Raw genomic sequence first — 19,756 nt, 5'->3', positions numbered from 1 at the left:
GCAGGTGGTTGGACAACAGAACTCAAGCTAGATTATGAATTTATGAAGATGTAATAAATGCAACCCATGGAAACGCGTTCCCAGAGTCCAGAGCTTCTTTCACACTCAATTTCAGGAAAAATACTGTGTTCCAGCAGAGCTAAACAGGAAATCAGAAGATGCCCCAAACCTGGGAATATTTAAGGTAAGGAAATAATTTAAGAATGAATAGCAAAAGCTAAGGAAGGATTTCAAGAAAAATTGAACCCCGGTTTAAATAAATATTATGAGAGCCAGAAGCCAGACTCCCTCACCTCTGCACCCATGGGATAAATGAAAAGGTATCTGAGCTCCTGTCACCATTGCAGCTTTCTGGCCCAGCATCTAGATCAGGCAGGTCATCTAATATCTCACGACCTTAGCACCTTTCAAGAACACTGCAGTTAAAATTAAAGCTTCCCCTTGAAATGCTTCTTTTCTCTCTCTCTGCCTTTCAAAGCACAGATTAACCAGAAGCCAGGATTTAACACGACCCACATCTACTGTCAAAGGCTGCTGATGTTTAGCCGAGCACAACTGACAGGTCTGATTCCTTCTTGACACAATGGAGTTATTAATTTTCTTCAAGGTCCTGTTCTTGGAGTTCTCGTTGCCTGTCATTACTTCAGCTCGTCTGATGGACCAGACCATAAGGCACTGAACTTTCAATACCAACTTTGTAATAAAGACATTAATAAAGAGCAAGAAATTACAAGCTTGGGTTTTACAACAGGTGATGGTGTTTTAAACATCTTGATTTGGCTGCTCAGAACTTCCTCACACTTTATTGATCAGCCTTAAGCTCTGAATGGCTCTTTAAGCAGTAATAGCTACTGCTTCAAAGAGTGAGATTTCTGGGGGAAAAAAGAACAAAAACCACTCACCATTGGAAAATAACATTTCTAAAGCTGAACAATTTCCCCTTGGTACAGAGTGGGCTTTAGGCGTAAATCAGTTTGAGCTATTGGGTCAAAGCTGGTTTTAATTTATTTATCAACTCTTTAAATGCCATCCTTTCTGCACATGCTGAGTACCTGGCCATCAAGAAGCCAAGAGGACACACCAGAAGAGGCCAACAAGCCATACTGGCTCTAGGCAGAGCAGCTGAACCAGTCACTGCTCTCCTATCTCCATGGCCAGTAGCCCATTAAGCATCCACCACCTGCTTCTGTGTAATCAAATGACCTCCCAGCGTGGTGGAGCAGAGCCCTTAAAGCCCCACATTTACACAGGTGGAAAGGAGGCTCACAAAGCCAAGCCAAGGCCCAGCACACTCACCAATAGCCACTTGATTAAGTGCTGAAGTCAGGAGCACAAAACTCCCTTCCTTTGGTCCCTTCAGCAGCCAGAGGGCATTTTGACCCACCCAAAACTTTCACCTCCTTCCGGAATTATACATCCCTGCCCACTGATTACAGGAGACTGGGAAGTAGAAAAGGCTCTAACTGATGGTTTCCAAAGCCAGGGGTGATGACTCTGGAATCCATCCAAACCCAATGAGGAATCAGGGAAGGGGTCACCCTCTTTACTCAGGGGACATACACGCTGTGTCATCGCTTGGTGGGAGATCACATTTTGCTGGGCCAGAGGAACACAGGTCTACAGCCTCCCAGAGCATCGGGACAAGCTCCACGTGTCACAGGACAGCGACTGCACTTACTTGGAAGATACTGGAGAAGTCTCTCAGGTTGAAAACATAGTGGAACTTGATAGCTGTTGGCAGGAAAGTGGCAGCTACTTTTTGGTGCAGTCCCAGGGCAAGGGCAATCAGCTGCTGAGCTGATTTTTGCACAGCCACTGAGAAATTCCCACTCATCAGGTGCTGTATTAAAATGGTGCTGTAGATCCTGGACAAGGCATCCTGACCAGGGATGGAGACAGCGAAGACGCAGAAGTGACGCTGAGGAAGGAAGACATGAAAGGTCAGAGAGATGGGCAACCACCTCTCAAGCAAAATGCCCTTGGGGACCCCAAAGGGGTAGGAAATCTCATCTAAGCTCCCTTTCTCACCAAAGGCTGGACCAGATATTCTTTCCAGGTCCCTTCCAACTGGGGAAACTCTATGATTCTATGACTTGCAGTCCATCTGAACAAGTCTATTTCTTTCCTCCAGTTTACCGGCAGTGGACAGTTGGCATCATTCTGCTAGCAAAGTAAGATTTTCAACTGCATTTCACAACTACTACGCTGGATGTTCAATCCATTGAAAAGCTGAAGAGCTCTAAAGCTGCCACTGACCACTACTGAAGCCCTGTCTCTGTCAGGAACAGACCCTGGAAGGTGCCATCTCCCAGAAGATCCTTTTATTGATTTGAAACTTGCAAAGACAGAGGAGGTGCCCATGGGATGTTTCATTTTAACACCACAGTTTCCCCAGGATCTCCCCTGTGGCAGCCGCCCCACCAAGTCCGGGCTGCTCTTGCACCCATTTCTCGAGGCATTTCTCCACTACTGCTCATGTGCTAAGCTTCGTTCTACAGCACTGCAAACACCTACCACGCAGCTGGGAAAGGCACCATCCCTCTGGGCTGCCATTTGTTCCCCTCAGATGCCAACAGGACCTGCTCAGTGGTTTTGATCTGCAGGCACAGGGAACAGTCAGGCTGCCCCTGACATCGCAGCCTCACAGCTTGGAGAAAGGGTAAGTAACATCAAAGCTGATAATAAGCACCTCTATGACCCAGCCTAAGCCTCACAGCTCTCATAAATCAAGCCTTGAGGTTTAAGATCTCATCCTAAATTTACACTTCCATTACTATCAGCACTTGTGCTGTTTTGTTTTTTTCTGGAAGGGAGGAGTTGGTTTCCTTGAGTTGGGTTTTCCCCACCTCTTTTTATTGAAAGTATAATGCCAGCTCCATGAGGAAATTTTAGAGACTAAAAGGCTTTTATGAACTATGTTCCAGAGGTAAATATTAGCTAAACGAAGGCAAAGCCTGTCTGAACCAGAAGACTCTCTTGAAAGTACACGTTAAGCTGACTGGCAACTTGCACCTTCTTCCTCCTGCTGAGCAGCAGTAGGTGAAGAAAAACAAACAAGGGAATAATGGAACAAGTCTGCTGCTTCACCATTACGAATTACCATCACTCATCAGATTCACGCCTTTTTCTACTGATGACAGCAGGATCTGCCAATAATTTTCCTCTACCCTCACACTTAAATAATCCACCCAAAAATAAAACCAGCAGCAGTGCCTGCCACTGTGCAGGGCTTTACCTGCAGACGAGGGTTGATGGTGAAACTCCCTGCAGTCGGATTCATGCACGACACGTACTGCACGTTCATGATCTCCTTCAGCGACAGCTTGGTCCTGTCGTACCTTTGGGCAAAACAAAAGCAGTGGCACGGTGAACGCATCTGCTACCTCTCCATTGGTGTGTGTCCATGGGCTTCCAATGTCCTCCTGTCTTCAGAGGGTCAAATTCTGCATCTTGCCAAGGCAGGGCTTGCATGTGTCTACATAGCCTGACACATGTGTGCCCTTTTCTTGGTGGAAATCTTTCAGCTTCAACAACCTGTAGCTAATAATTCTAGCAGCTAGAAACAAGCACGGGGCAAAGCCCACAGGATGTACTCATTGCTGAAAACACGGAAATTGTTGAAAAGCACAGGAGGACCTTTGGTTTGAACCAACCCGGGACAGGGAAGGATGGGAGTCTGCTGAAGGAGCCACGTGCAGCCACAGGAGCAGACCTGCCAGCCCAGGATAACAGTTAGCTTTGCTCATCTCACTCCTCACCATCCCTGGGGTAATCTGCAGCTCCACTAGGCTACAAGAGGGAGCACTGAGTGCACGACACGCTGGTGGGCACTGCCAAGCGTGCAGGCAGAAAGCCTGGATGTGCCCAACTCCATGCCTCCACTGCTCCCACGCAACCAGCAGAGCCTGACTTCCAACATCCACAGCCCAAAATTTCTATCTCCACTCCACTGCTTCCATAGTCGGGAAGGTTTTGGCTAAGCTCAGGCACGCACACCGCTAAATAAAGCGGAGATGGCTAGGAGTTCCTGCCCTGTGTTCACCCCAGGGAGAGCTGCAAATATTCTTGCCCCATGCGGCGCTGTTGGCTGCAGTGTAAAATGCTCCAATCTCCCTGAAAACTTTTTTCCTTTAAATTACCTCTACGTAGAAAACACTTCTTTGCTGCTGCTGCTGCCTTACTGAAAACACCACTAGGTGCTCACAGCAGGGGTAGTTCGTCCCATCTGAGGCCAAATCCATGGTCTACCTCTACTCTCAGCATCACAGGGCATCAAGGCTGAGCATAGCACTCCCCTTGCAGGCTTTGCACTGGAACCACAGTCAGAAGCCACAGCAAAAGCAGAGCGAAGCTCCTTCAACCAGGCTGTAAGCAAATGAGTTTGTTTGCTGAGGACAGGGAACACCTCAAGGGTGTCCAACACTTCGTTCACCCAGACCCTACCTGCAAACTCCAGCCCAGCTGGATGTGATGGTAAACATGGGATGGGAAGAGGGAACTGCATTTTGACTTCTTTTCAAGCCCCTTCCCCAACACTGAATCTGAACAAGAAGGTCTCAGATGACCAAACCCGAGCAGCCTCTTACCAGTGGCCGTAGTCCAGGTGCTGCCTGATCAACGTATGGGGCTGCACCGTCCCGTAAGCGTCCACTTCAGGCATGTTCAGATCATCGATGAAGTACACAAGCTTCTTAGTACCCGGAGGGCCATAATTCCTGCCAGCCTTTTTATCCAGAGGCTTCTCAAGCACACCTGTGTGGAGGCAGAGGTGCAAAGCTGAGCTACCAGAGGAGTCATTGCTGCAAAATAGAAATGATTTCTCAGCCCAGCTCGGAGTTGTGCCATGGGCAGCTCCAGCAGCCCCGGGAGGAGCTAAGCTATGCACAGGCCAGGCAGGGCTCATCTTGCAGCACAGGGGCAAGTCCTGGCTCCATCCTGCTGGCATCTGGGCTGCTCATTACTTTTCAGGGGGGAAGAGTTGGTCTTAGCACAGAATGCTGCTCACCAGGAGGATGGTAGTTGTCCCAGAACAGCTGGGAGACCTGCATGAGGCTGGAGGACCCTCGGGCAGCTTTTCAGTCTAACTCAACCCAAAGCCAAAAGCTCCCAATTCTTCCTTTCAAACAAAATGCAGCAAACTAACAGTCTGCTATAGACCAGAACAGCTCCCCTTCAGAGCAAAAAAAAGGTTTTCATGCAAGATAAAGACTTTGAAATCCCTTCTGCATATTTTTTCAAATGAAATCTTGCTTGCTGAGGTTCTCTGGATCCATAAAACATAACAGTGAATGTGCCCCAGCAGCACAGCAACCACACCATCCACACGGGCAGGAGTGGTTGGGCACCGCGAAGGCAAGAAGGGGGATGCTGTGAGCACAGAAGCCCACGGACAAAGCTGAGTCTGTGAACATAAGTGCATTTTTTACCTTTGTTAGGCAAAAGAAATAGGTGGTTTCCAGGCCAAATTGCTGGACATCTTCAGAACAATCACAATAATAGTTTCTATTTAAATCCACCACATAGCCACAAGTTTCCTGGTCCCCTTTCCAGCATTATCCAAACCTCCTGGTAATGTGACAAGACTCAATTCCAACATAAGCTGTCAAATTAACATCTGTTTTTAAGTAGGGTCTTGCGTGAGGAAGGGAAAGCACAGAGAAGTTTCCATTTCCAAAGCTTTAGAAGATCTCAATTTGCTCTAAGAGAAGGCTGAGTTTATGTGCAGGGATAGGACAAGGGGCAACGGGTTTAAGCTGGAAGAGGGGAGACTGAGATGAGATGTTAGGAAGAAATGTTTTCCTGTGAAGGTGGTGAGGCCCTGGCCCAGGTTGCCCAGGGAAGCTGTGGCTGCCCCATCCCTGGAGGGGTTCAAGGCCAGGTTGGATGGGGCTTGGAGCCCCTGATCCAGTGGGAGGTGTCTCTACCCATGGCAGGGGGTGGAACTGGATGGGCTTTGAGGTCCCTTCCAACCCAAACCATCCTATGATTCTATCTGTTGCTCTAGATTATAAAATGGGAGGAATATTTATAATGCTGGGCTGAGGTTTAATAAAACCACCCCGCATCGTTGCACACAATGTTTCACAGGCTCCCGAGTCCTTTGATTGCAGTCTGAGCAACCTTTACCAACTCAGTAAGAAGAAAAGCAAACAAGCAGCTCTCCTCTGCCCCGATCCTGGGATGGATTTTCTCACTTTGAGAGCAGCCTTGGAGGTTCACTGCTTTCCTGAAGACGGAGACAGAACTTGTTTCATTTACACAGTTTTGGCTTGTCAATAGACTTATAAGGTGTTGCAGAGCAGCATGATAAGTAGCAATTCTTCGTAATTAGGGAACACTGGCAAATGTAAATGGAACTGGGAATTCTTATAAAAACCTCCTTGTGAAAATGTACACTTCAGCCATTCATCATCACGTGCAAAAGTAATTAAGGAAGATTTATATTCTGCTTTTTGCATACCACCAATCTCTTAAAACACCATTTTTTTTTCCTGCTTCAGTGCATTGCAGACAACTTGTCGTCCCCACTACTCAAAATTCTGCTGGTTTCTTGTCACAGACAGTTGCTGCACAAAGGCACGAATGATGCTAAGGAAAATGATAGATCTTTCCTCAGTGGAGCCTCTTTTCTCCTTCAATAAAACCACAATATTTGAGATTTCTGGTAGCAAGTTAGATTAAGTGTTTCAAATAAGCATTTAATTTAAATTTAATTAGTCCTTAATTAACATATAAAATCAGCCCTTTTTGAGGTTAAACAAGTATCCAGGAGATTCATCACACTGAAATGCAATTACTGGGGATCAAGTGACATCTTCACAAGAGTTGTATTTTAATTCAAACCTGTAACTCAAAATAATAATAAAGGGTCCTCATCTCTGCTTGTGGGACCCTGAGAGGCTCAAATTAGCACCTGAAAGACACAATCACTGCAAACGAGACTTGGCGAGTGCGACTCCTCTTGCCTGCTGGTTGTGGATGAAGGGGCATTCCAAAACCAAAAAAACCCCAACATTTATTGCAGTTTTCTCAAGGCAGATCCGGAGTGGAAAGGTGCTGAATGATAGAAGGCAGAGCTACACCTGATGGGGGAGGAAGCAGGAGAAGGGCACAACAACCCCATGCAACGCTTCTGGCTTAAACAAGAGTCAGTGGAAAGCTGCTGAGCGGAAAGGCTTTGGGGGTGTCAGTTGACCATGGCTGAATATGAGCCAGCAGTGATCCAGGTGGCCAAGAAGAACAACAGCATCCTGGCTTGGATCATCCACGGGGTGGCCAGCAGGAGCAGGGAATGGATCATCCCCCTGTATTCGACATTGACAAGGCTGCACCTCGAATCCTGGGCTCAGTTTTGGGGCCTTCAGCTCAAAAAAGGCATTGAGGGGCTGGAGCGGGTGCAGAGAAGGGAACAGAGCTGGGGAAGGGTCTGGAACACAGTCGTTGTGGGAGCTGCTGAGGGACCTGGGGCTGTTCAGTCTGGAGAAGAGGAGGCTGAGGGGAGACCTCATGGCTCTCTGCAGCTCCCAGAAAGGAGATTGTGGCCAAGTGGGTGTTGGGCTCTTTTCCTAAGGAACAAGAAGAAATGGCCTCAAGTTGCACCAGGAGAGGTTTAGACTGGATGGTAGGAAAAACTTTTTTACTGGAAAAGTGGTGAAGCATTGGAAGAGGCTGCCCAGGGCAGTGGTGGAGTCCCCATCCCTGGAGGTGTTAAAATGTGTAGATGGTGTTGGACTGACCATTGGACTGGATGATCTTAGAGGTCTTTTCCAACCTTAACAACTCTCTGATTCTAGGTCCAGGAGAGCAGGAAGGAGAGAGCAGCAGATCAGGGGTCCAGAGTAACAGGTGGAGAGCAACAAATGCCACAAAAGTGATATTAAGTCACAATACATCAAAGTAAATCCTCAAACCAGCCCCCGGCTTGGTCAGAAAGAGTGTCTGGTTCCTTTGAACCCCTATGCACATGGCACTTCTTTAAACCACAAGGCCTGAAAGGATGGTTCGAACCACATATCTGTGCTTCCCCTAAAAGGTACGTGGTCTGCACCTTATAAATCTCTGCACCAACAGGCACCTTGTCTAAGAAACTACAGGCTTTCAGGTTAGGCTCTTTTTTAAGTGAAAAAAAGAAATAAAAAAATCAAAAAGTGCTTTGTATCCATGTTTTACAAATTTAAAGAGGTGCCTACTGGGGGAAAAAAAAAGCGTCCAACTGACAAACTACACAAAAAGGGACAAATTAACTCTAAAAAATGAACAGTAGGGAACCAGGCCAAGCAGTATAAATCATGCTTCCCAATGCAAATCTTGCAGCCACATCTTCATCCCCACACAAGATGACTTGCTCCTCTCTACAGAGAAAGAGAGTCGCCGTCTCAGCCCATAGCTCACAGCCAGAGTAAATAGGGACGCGCTGCCAGGTCTGCTGGTATAAATCTACCACCTGCACGCACTCGCCCATCCAGACGGAGATAAATGAGTGCCCATTCCCCCGGCCAGGCAGCTGGGTGTCAGCCAGCTCAGCCCATTTACCGGCTGAACAACATTTCAGAGACCCCACACAGGGAATAAAAGAAGCACCTCAGAGGGGAAACCAGAGGTTCTAACCACCACACCACTCAGGGTTGCAAGATTGGCCAAAAAGTGAGATATCGCCCATTTTTTGCTTGAAAGACATGTAACCCAAATGATTTGCATTCACACAGGCACAGCCACCACCCCACAGGGCTGATGGGCACAGGCAGGAGAGCCGAGGAGGCTCCAGCATGAGCTTTGGGCACCAGCATGAACAGAAACCCTTCAGACCTGCCCCAGAAAGTGGATGTGGCCCCGTGACATGGCTCCAGGTTACACAGCATAGGCTGAGCCCGAGCTGTCAGCTCTCTGCAAGCAGATCTGTCTCAGAGGGCAATTTAAACTCCAACCCCTTTCTTTAAATGTCAGTGGTGTCGGGAGCCTGGCAGAGCATGGAGGAAGCCCAAGATGCTCACTGCCTTGGGCATCAATCCAGGCTATGAGCATGTCCCCACCGAGCACCCCTTGGGCAGGAACAACTCAGGCAGTGAAGGTCTGGTCTTGGTCTCAACGATGCCTCACAGTTCATAGTCCCATAAAGGGCTGGGGGAGTAAAAGGATTTCAGGACATTTGGGTCAAACAAAGCTACACAAAGGAAGCATTCTGTTTTGTGGTGACCCACAGCTGCTATTCAACTCAAACCAAACCAGGTTGTTTCATTCCTGGTTAAAAAAAAAAACAAGTAAAAAATTATTTTCTCTCTTTTTAGGTGAACTCGAAGTGAAAATACCATTTGAAAATGAGCTGCTTCTCAAGAATTTCCACCTCTCTCCATCTCTGAAGAGATCACAACAGCAAAACTGACCTTATTTTAATCTTCAATGTCATTTTTCACTGATATGGCAAAATCTTTATCAGTGATTTCTTGTGGACTTCCCTGGGGCCAGTGATTCCTTGGGACCCTGAGTCCCCCAGACCCTGCGCCCCTGCAGAGGTGGGGACGTGGGACCTGCTCCCTGGGAACACATTGGACTGTGGCAAGATGCAGAGGACACCATCAGGAACCAGCAGCCCTGGCTTATAGCCTGCAATACCCATCAGCATAATTTAAAAGACAGGAAGACAAGGTGCTCGGGGACATGGTTTTATGGTAAATGGGAATGGTTGGACTCGATGATCCAAGGGGTCTTTGCCAACCTGGTGATTCTATGATCCTCACTGCTAAGTGGAATGCAAGTCCTGTCATTGCACCCTGAGGACAGTTTGGATTGTAGCCAAGAAACCCGTTTTCTTCAGCAAGGGCTTAGATTCAAGCCCACACCTCAATCCAAGTATGAGCTGTGTGCTGTAAAAAAACAGATATAAGTATGTGCTTTGGCACAGCCCTGAAACATAATTGTGGGGTTCAGATTCAAATCCTCACATTGGAAAGTGTCATCTTCCACAAAACCAAGGGTCTGCTGAGCTGCGAGTTTCACAGTGGGGCTTAAGGGTCTGTAGGTGTCAGCGCAGTGTCCACAAATGACACAGGCAGCTCACCCACAGGTCTTTCCCTCAGCACCACAGTGAATCCCCTGATCCAAACTCTGCCGGATGCCCTGGGAATTCAGTATCCAGCCAAGGAGAAGTCCTGTGACTCAGCTTTTGCCTTACCTTGCAGAATGGCAGAGGTGGTGTAGTAGTTAAACGGGACCTTCTTCACCACATAAGCATCCATGTCCAGCGAGGAGAGTTTGTCCCCCACCAGCACAGACTTCCCCGTGCCCGCATTACCCACGAGCATCACTGGGCGCTGGCGCTCCAGGAGCCTGTCCATGAAGTACCGCACACGGACCGTCTCAGTGGTGGGCACCAGGCAAGCCTGAAGGGCCACAAGAAGCATGTGAGAGTCTCCATCCTTGCCACAATCCCACAGCGACCAGAGGGGAGAAGTAAAACTGGGAGAGCCAGGAATAAGCAAAGTGACCCAAGTTTCTACATTGCTCTAGGAAAGGAATGATACATGGCCACCAGCCATTAAAATCAAGCTGCATAGAGATGAAACCCTGACAGCTGGATGCTGGGAGCAGCACCTGGGTCTCCCACAAAAGCACATTTTGCTAAACTGGCAATAATTTTTACACATCACCTGCTCACTGTCACACTTTAAAAGGAAAGAAAAGTATGGCTAGCAAATACAACTCACTACCTGCAGAAAGCCATTTTCTTTTTGTCCAAATCATAATCAGATCTCTATTTTCAACCAGGCACAAGATGACACCAAGGCATCTCCCAGGCTTTGTCAATACACTGAGGAAGAGCAGCTGCAAAGTTGCCTGGCAGAAAAAGACCCAGGATCGCTGGTTGATAGCAGCTGAACATGAGCCAGCAGTGGCCCAGGTGGCCAAGAAGGCCACCAGCATCCTGGCTTGGATCAGCCATGGGGTGGCCAGCAGGAGCAAGGAAGGGATCGTCCACTGTACTCAGCGCTGGTGGGGCCACACCTTGAATCCCAGGTTCAGTTTTGGGCAACTCACTACAAGAAAGATATCGAGGGGTTGGAGGACATCCAGAAACGGGGAGCAGAGCTGGTGAAGGGTCTAGAGCCCAGAGGTTATGGGAGTGGCTGAGGGAACCAGGGCTGTTTAGCCTGGAGAAGAAGAGGATGAGGGGAGCCCTCATCTCTCGCTGCAGCTCCATGAAAGCAGGTTGTGGTGAATGGGTGCTGGTAGCGATAGAACAAGAACAAATGGCCTCAAGTTGCACCAGGAGAAGTTTAGACTGGATCTTAGGAAAAATTTCTTTTCTGGAAGAGTGGTGAAGCATTGGAAGAGGCTGTCCAGGGCAGTGGTTCAGTGTGTTAAAATGTGTAGATGTGCTGTCTCGGGACATGGCTTAGTAGGCATGGTACTGTTGGCCTGACAGGTGGACTGGATGATCTTAGAGGTCTTTTCCAGTCCTAATGATTCTATGATTCTATACACTGTCTCACATCCTGCAGGCTGCACTCCTTGGCCAAAAACACCCCCATCTCACACCTCCTGCTCCTGGGTCACTGGGGTGACTCTAAGCCTGCCCCTCATGTACATCACTCATATTTGGAAGATGGATGGAGGACGTGTCTTCACAGTCAAAGTATAGTAAATAAAGATGTGTCATTTAATCATACCTCCTAAAGGATGCCACCCTTATTATGAACTGTTTGACTTTTAATGAAATTTGGAATGCTAACATACAGTCACTAAAATGCACATATTCCTCCCGGATAAAAAGCATGCAAGGTTCACGTACCTGTAATGGCATTTCTGGATCAAATTCAAACTGAGGAATAAGTTTAGACCAAGGCTCAAACTTCTTTGTTTCTGGATCAATGTAAAAGTCAAAGACTGTGCCCTGAGAGGGAAACTTGATGGTCTTGAATTCTGCCACCCACCACTTGCTGAACTCCGCTCTGTAGTCCACAAGCTGCAAGACAAAGTGGAGAAAATATGCTAATCTAGAGAAATTAATTAGTGATGGAGACTTTTATCTATCCCAGCCCACCAGAGCGGGACTAGTCCTTAAAATATATTCCACAGTGTAACGATCTTATCCTTTTTCCTATTATTAAGCCCAATTTTTCATTTTCTTCTTTTCTTCTCATCACTCCTATTTATTCACCTAAATAATTCATCGTCTGTGTTGATCACTCTTGGTATGTCTGAGGTTAGATAGATGGATCAATTTGGAAAAGAAAAATACGTGCCTATGACTAAACAGACTGCTTGATTGATTCACGGTGCCTACTTTTTCCAGCAGACAAGGACACAACATCCGTCTACATCTGTGGTCATGGTTAGTCAAAGCATGCATACTAAAGCCTTTTCTCATAAATCACACAACTCTTAATACTTACTTGTCTTCTGGCCTCTTTTCAAACCACAATACATAGGAGAAGCAGGATTGTAGGCACCAGCGTACCAAAGCACCAGAGAGGGAACAATGCCCCTTTGGCTCTGCTGCCTTCCTGCACTGCTATACTGTCCTGGAAGTACCCAAGTTCTTGTCTTTCATAGAAACATAGAATGGTTTGGGTTGGAAGGAACTTTGAATCTCGTCCAGTTCTAACCCCCTTCAATGGACAGGGACACCTCCCACTGGATCAGGGGCTCAAAGCTCCATCCAACCTGGCCTTGAACACCTCCAGGGATGCAGCAGCCACCACTGCTCTGGGCAACCTGGGCCAGGGCCTCATCACCCTCACAGGAAAACATTTCTTCCTAAGATCTCATCTCAGTCTCCCTTCTTTCAGCTGAAAACCACCTCCCTTTGTCCTATCCCAGCACTCCCTGATCAAAAGCCCCTCCCAGCACTGGAAGCTGCTCTAAGGTGTCCCTGGAGCCTTCACTTCTCCAGGCTGAACAAACCCAACTCTCTCAGCCTGTCCTCACAAGGGAGATGCTCCAGCCCTTGGATCGTCTCCATGGTATGCACCCAAGATTTTGGAGTACATAGATCTTTTCAGGAGCTGAGGTGCCAGTTTTGCCTTAGACACTGGGTCAGGACTTGCAAAATGTGATTAGTCCCCTCCCCTGCACCAGGTCTCCTGCATGACATTGGGCCAGTCTCTCCCTCTGAACAGCTTCCCATGCAGACAATGGGGACTACAGCCTTCTGGGGGGGGGGAAGAAGGGGAAAAGTGCTATTAAAAAGATGTCTGTGAAATACAGGCTGCATAATTTAGCCAGTTCTAACAGCACAGTTTCTTCTCGGAGCATCTGTGGGTCTTTCCTCCCCATAGCAATTTGACAGGCTTTCCCAGGCCAGAAGCCCAGGCAGAACCACCACCACTTTGCCCATAGTCTGTTCAGCCTTGTTCAGGAAATCTGGCTCTGAAACTGAACCGTGTCCTCTGTAAAGTCATCACCATCCATCAACAGACCAGAGGATTGGAAAAACACATTATTAGTTTCCACGATTTTGCAGTCTCGTGCTATTCAGAGAAGCAGAATAACTGTAATTCTCCATTCTCCTGTCGCTATAACTCCTCAGCGCTGGCAACGGACTTCCCTGTAGCAGAGAGGGACGTGTGCCATAGCTAAAAGCTTTCTCACAAGGGTGTCCTCACCCCCACGCAGACAAACTGCCCGCAGCTGCATTGTGATGGGCTGCCCGCCCTCCCCACCCCAGCAGCTAAGCAGAGATGCTCCAGCCCTGGCTGTAGCACCAGAACAGCATCGAAATCAAACTGCTTCCTTAATAAAAACCCCATACGGATTTCTGCTAATTTCAGAGCCTGGAAATGGCAAATCTATTGTCTGTTTTTATACAGGGGCCCCACTCCCCACCAAGAAGCGCAGGGTAGTGAGAACCCTTCAAAGCTCTTTCTCCTGACATTTTGGCAACAAAAGGTCAGCACGAAGGGCACCTTCAATGGGGCGCAATAAACAGATTTTATATTGGATCGTTTTTCATCAGGCCTCCCCTCGTTCAGGCAGCTCTACCCTCGCACTCTCAGCTCTGATATTTACAGAGCATCGTGAGTGGCGATGCAGTCCAGCCCCAAAGTCTACCCTCCTCGAGGCAGCACAGCTCCTCCTGCAACCTGCACAGCAGCCGGGCAAGAGCATCCTGCATCGAGCCCACCACCCCCCGAGAAGCCTGGCAGGCAGCAGGCAAAGCCTGCCACGCCAGGAACTGACTCTGCAGTGCTTCCAACTGAGCTGGAGAAAGGTCCCAGGTGTCAGGTCCATGGATGGACCTCCAGCACACTACAGACAACACAGAGCTTGATTCAAGAGCACTGGAGACCACAAATGGATCTCCGAGCCCTTGACAAGCAGTGTCCTGTCACTGGGCAGACCCATACATCAGCACAACATGCTGACAAGGCATCCTCTGACCAGAAGATGCAGTCCATCGAGAAGGATTGGGCAGAACCAGAGCAAGAAGCTCCAGCAAGCGCTCAATGTACTTCCATCCACACGCTTTGTATAACTCACAGAAGTCCTTGTACCACTTGCTGAAACCTCAGTACCAAAAATCTAGGCCTTCAGGTGCCACACGTGCTCTTGGACCTGTCTACAAGTGTCTCAAATTTCTTCTGCCGGCCCCTAAACCAGTCACATCAAAAGCATCCAGCTCGTACAGAAGTCAGTCTGGAAACGGCAATGACAACAGAGGGTGAAAAGCCATCCTGCTGGCATGGGCACAAAACCATGGACCAGAGCCAAGGGTGGCCCCAATGTCAGCACTGCTGGAAGCAGGGCTCTGACATGCAGCCTGCTGCCTTCTCGTCCATTATTACTGTTAACAGTTGGAAGTTATAAAGCAGCCACAGCTTTTCCAATTACTTGGGAAGCAAGAGACAGCCTTGCTGAGCTGAGCTATGCCATGTGGCTGGGAAATCGGACAGAACAGGAGACTGGGGTAGAAAGAAATGTCCGTTTCTCCTCTCTTGGGCACATAACATTGGGAGAAAAAGAGGCAGCAACACACCCCTGCCTCCCCCAGGCAAGTCTGAAGAAGATCCTTCCCAAGACCCCTGTTGTTCACATTCTGCAGCTCCCACCAAGGCAGCTGTGTTTCAGCCCAGCTGGAAATGCCTGTGCTTCTCCCATATTTTAAGGATCAGGATCTGAAAATGGGGGGGGGCTGAAAATGTGCAGTATCAAATGCTGACCTTGAGAAAACCAGTCTGATGATAATATCACCATGCAAGAGATAGCACCCACCTTGTCTAATACAAGCTGATGGATTCAGAGGCTGACAGCTGCAATTAATCCATCAGACAGATGTACTGTGGGAAGCAGCATGGAGAGTAGTGCCCTGTCTTTCTCCGCCTCTTGGACATGAGTGTACTTCGAATGTCAGAGACAACACCAGTGATCCATGACCTGATTAGTCCTCCTGGCCTGAGAGGATCTTGCCCTCTAGATTTCGCCTTCCATCACTACAGTCTTGGGTGTGGACATCCACCAACTGCTTGACCGAACCCAGCTGCTCACGATAGAGACCCCTCAACCCACAACCACGAACCTCGACAGCGTCCCCCCAGCAAAGAGCATTCCAAACAGCAAATCCTCCATTTCCTTCCACTTAAGTGGAAGCACATAATCCCTTAAGATCATCCCATACTCCTCGTTCTTCTGTACTTCCATCAGAAATTGAGTGTAGCCAATTCTTGACATCCACCTATGTTTAATAAAAGCCAGTGGTGACAAAGCACTGGCTGGTTTGTGCTCTACAGCGCATCATCTACCTGCGCAGTCAGATGGCTGAAGGACTGCTCCACTGATATAATCATCTCATAAATCAGTCTTAATTTGATCACATTATGCACACCCACAGGCCTCTATAAATTAACTTAATGTTTCTCCCCAGTGAAATGTGTCTGCATAAGCAAACATCTCTCCGCCTTTATCACTTGACCCCTCAGCCGTTCTCCTCTTGGTTGGCTTCCTGGGCTGGAAGCACCCATTGTCGGCTCATATTGAGCTTCTCATCCACCAGCACCCCCAAGTCTTTCTCTTCAGGGCAGCTCTCAATCCATTGTCTGCTCAGCCTGTCTTTGGGCTTAGGACTGCCGCAACCCAGGTGCAGACCTTGCACTTGGTTTTGTTGAACTTCATGAGGTCAGTACACATTTTGGGAAGTATGAAAAAAAACGAAACAAGAAAAATGAGGCCTGTGTAAAAGATGCTGAAGCATCTTCTACCTTCTTACCTGGTCCTGAAACATTGATCCACCAAAGGCCCAGACAGCAGCAAAGACAAAGTAAAGTTCATAAAGCTCCTTAGGACAGTCTGCAGGTGTGTTCTCCTTTGTCAGGAGGCATTCAAGAAGGTAGCACAACATCTGAACCATGCTCTGCTCAGGAATGGGAACGATCTTCTTAAATCTAAGGAATGAAATTTGAAAGCACGGGAAATATAATTGGGTCCAGCAACATAATCGCTCCCAACCCAGGAAGACAAGCCTAGAAATGCTTTTTTTCAGAATATTAGCGTTTTACTTGTCAGCAGCCTGTGTCTTATTGCCAGGTATATCAATAGAGAGAACACCCATTCTCTCCCTCGGACCTGCTGGCACCGGCACATACACAAGTAATAACAGTAATCAGAAGTTTCAAGCATTTTAAAACTTTGATCCTCTTGAAAGAAGTAAAACAGAAGACTTGCTAAAGGCAATGATTTCCTGCGAACAAGATGAGTTCAAAAGTGGTCAAATAGAGGAGTAATAAAATAAACCCTTTCATCTTGTCATTTTACATTCATTTAAGCTACACTTACAGAATTCCAAACGAATATTGTAGCAACACTGAAGTCCTCCATAAAGTAATTATAGCTATTTGAAAGGTTGGTTCTACAATTTCTGAATTAAGCAAGCTACCAAAACACTCAGCTCAGGGCTGCCTGCAGCTAATCCCGTGGATTTCACAGTCTGACACAATGTTCAACAAACAGAGTGGGAAATGTTCGATGGACTTTGCTGCCAACAGCTCTAAACAGGTTGGTCCCTCAGGAAGCAGAGCCCTAGTGATGCGCCTACCTCCTACTTCCAAAGACCACTGCTTCTATTAACTCAGCCCCTTCTTACACATCCATTGTGGCTGACAACTTCCACACCAATTTATTCATTTATTTATTTTAAATCAAGGTGTAGCTATTGGAAGCAAACAAAGGATGGAGAAGATCCCTTACTTATGTCTGTTGGGACTCTATTTTGGCCAGTTCTCACCGTGGTACAAGTAATAGAGCTTTCTCCCCTGATCACAGACTCCTAGAATGGTTTGGGCTGGAAGGGACCTCAAAGCTCATCCAGTTCCAACACCCTGCCTTGAGCACATACTCCTCCCACTGGGTCAGGCTGCTCAAAGCCCCATCCAACACGGCCTCAAACACCTCCAGGGATCCACAAATTCTCTGGGCAACCTGGGTCAGGGCCTCACCACCCTCATCATGAAGGAGTACTTCCTAATGTCTCATCTAAATCTTCCCCCTTCCAATTTAAAGCCATTCTCCATCACCTAACCGCTACATGCCCTTGTAAAAAGTCCCTCCCCAGCATTCTTGTAGCCCCTTGATGATAAGAAAGAACCACACGACTCTTGTGTGGTCACCACTTTGAAGCTAACCTATCCAAGAAGCACCAGGGCCTTTCCAAATATCCAAGCTCTTCATATTACTTGGACTGGTGTCCAATTATGAAATACACCCAGGCTGGTTGCCCACACAGACTGACTTTGTTTTCTTCGAACACATCAGGAAAGAAACTCAAGCGAGAACTGCCCGCAAAGCAATCCCACCCTCTCCTACAAACACCAGTTTCACTGTCACCACCACTGAGGAAAAAAAATAAGGAGAAGAAGAAAGAGGATCTCCTCTCTCCACCTTCCATGCTGCATTTTGCAATCCTTCCTTCAGCAGTAGTCTGAAACCTGCTCTACTGAAAAATAACCTGTGGAGAGGACTCAGGTCTAGGTGGACTGAAAATCTTCTTCTTTAGGAACTCCTGGATTTACTTTCCAATGCAGAACTGGTGCAAGGAACAATCAAATCAAAAATCAGATCTGACCAACAAAGGATGGACAGGAACGTCAGCTCCCCCACTTCGTCCCATTTCTTGTCTGAGCTTAAGCTGATGATGCTCAGGCAAGGATGAAACCAGCCATACATGCCATGTGCTGCACAACCACAGCACAGCTGGTCTGGAAAGCAGCAAGTGTCCCCCCTGCCCTTGCCAGTGGAGATGCAATCACACTTCAGATGGTACCTTGTTCTGAGGGTGTCCAGGCAAATTGGCAGGTACTTATCAAACAAAATGGTCAGGTTGGCTCTTTCAGACTGGATTTCTCGCCTGTCAATCCAGCTGCTCACAGGGGGATTCCAACCCAGATCTGATGAGTTGATGTACAGGATCCCTTTAGGCCCAGGATAAGAAAGAACATATGGTAAGGACACAGCAGAGGCTATTTCTTTTTTCCAGCAGAATTTCTCAGTTACTTTCACAACTAAAACCCTGCCAAACACACCTGCGCTGCCCATTACCTACACCCTCCTCTTGCTCCACTGTGGAATAGAAACATTAACGGTGAAGAGACCTCACTCAGGAAACCAGGACACCTCTCATCACGCTGCCCCACACTCACACAGTGGTCTGATCCAAGTCATGGTATTGCTCAACCCCATTTCACCATGTTTAAAACTTGAGGACAACTTCTTTCCTCTCTCCTCTCCTTTTTCCAAGGCCAGGTTGGATGGTGCTTTGAGCAACCTCATCCAGGGGAAGCCGTCCCTGCCTAGATGGGCTTTAAAGTCCCTTCCAACTCAAACCATTCTATGATTTTATACTTCGTGCACTTCTCTAGAAGGTCAGGAGCTATTTGGGATAAGGACATCAAGTCCACACAGGGCTTCGTACACTAAAAGCACTCACTGCAATGCTGAAGCTGTGATCATCCCTTAACAGTCAGGGAACTCTGGGTGAATCTCTATGATGATGACAGCTCCATATATAAATTTGGGGCCAGTATCTTCAGTTTTTCTATGTTTCAGGAACATAACCAGTCCACTAAAGGCAGCTGTGACCCCCAGGCTAAGTACTTTCAACAGGAACAAAGTTGGCCAACAAAAGACCTGTTAATGGCATTAAATCTAACTTGATGCATACAAAACCCCAGTGTGAAGCTCAGACCAGGACTCACCCGCTCTGGACACGGTCGCTGGGGTGGCTGTGCGCAGATGGCTGATCTCAAAGACTAGCCGCATCGTTGGGTTCAGAGGGATTCTCTCATTGCTTGCCAGGGTCAGCACCTGCAGACAGACAGACAAACATCTTCCTTGGGTAAAGGAATGAAAAGCATTCAGCATTCTGCACTAAAAAGCTTGGTTGTTGTTAGCTCAGATCCTCAAGGCAAAGCAGCCAATTTCTAGCAGGCAGTAGAAGGCTCCACAACACAGAATGTACAGCACTCCCTTGGGGTGGGGAAAAAGGTGTGGGATTATGACCCCACTCTAATTTTAAAGGCCCCAAAGGTATGATATCTGCAGTTACTCATGAGCCCAACTCCCTTGGAAAGTGAAATACCAGTGAGGACATGTTCTGAGCTATTTCCCTCATGTACCATTTTCTTTATGCAATATTGTTTGGTATATCTGAAGAAACACAATTGCGTTATTCCAGCATCTACATTTCCTCCAGGATGAATCACGGCATGCAGTTAAAGAATACCTATGGCTTTAACTTATATTCATTACCTTATTATCATCCATCACGGTATTA

General features: G+C 47.6%; 1 protein-coding gene across 1 annotated transcript in view; it reads right to left on the bottom strand.

Moving 5' to 3' along the window:
- DNAH9 (dynein axonemal heavy chain 9) overlaps positions 1 to 19,255 on the bottom strand; it is a 128,684-nt gene extending 109,429 nt beyond the window's left edge. The window contains exons 1-7 of the mRNA XM_054083560.1: positions 19,179 to 19,255; positions 16,199 to 16,373; positions 11,786 to 11,959; positions 10,169 to 10,376; positions 4,587 to 4,752; positions 3,236 to 3,338; positions 1,679 to 1,918 (exon numbers count right to left, since the gene is read on the bottom strand). Coding sequence (XP_053939535.1) covers positions 1,679 to 1,918; positions 3,236 to 3,338; positions 4,587 to 4,752; positions 10,169 to 10,376; positions 11,786 to 11,959; positions 16,199 to 16,339 — 1,032 coding nt within the window. The 5' untranslated portion in view covers positions 16,340 to 16,373; positions 19,179 to 19,255. The remainder of the gene's footprint in view (positions 1 to 1,678; positions 1,919 to 3,235; positions 3,339 to 4,586; positions 4,753 to 10,168; positions 10,377 to 11,785; positions 11,960 to 16,198; positions 16,374 to 19,178) is intronic.
- Positions 19,256 to 19,756: the final 501 nt, after the last annotated feature.

Source organism: Cuculus canorus, chromosome 18 (assembly GCF_017976375.1).
Source record: "Cuculus canorus isolate bCucCan1 chromosome 18, bCucCan1.pri, whole genome shotgun sequence".
Taxonomy (NCBI): Eukaryota; Metazoa; Chordata; class Aves; order Cuculiformes; family Cuculidae; genus Cuculus; species Cuculus canorus.
This window is presented reverse-complemented; position numbering and strand designations above follow the sequence as displayed.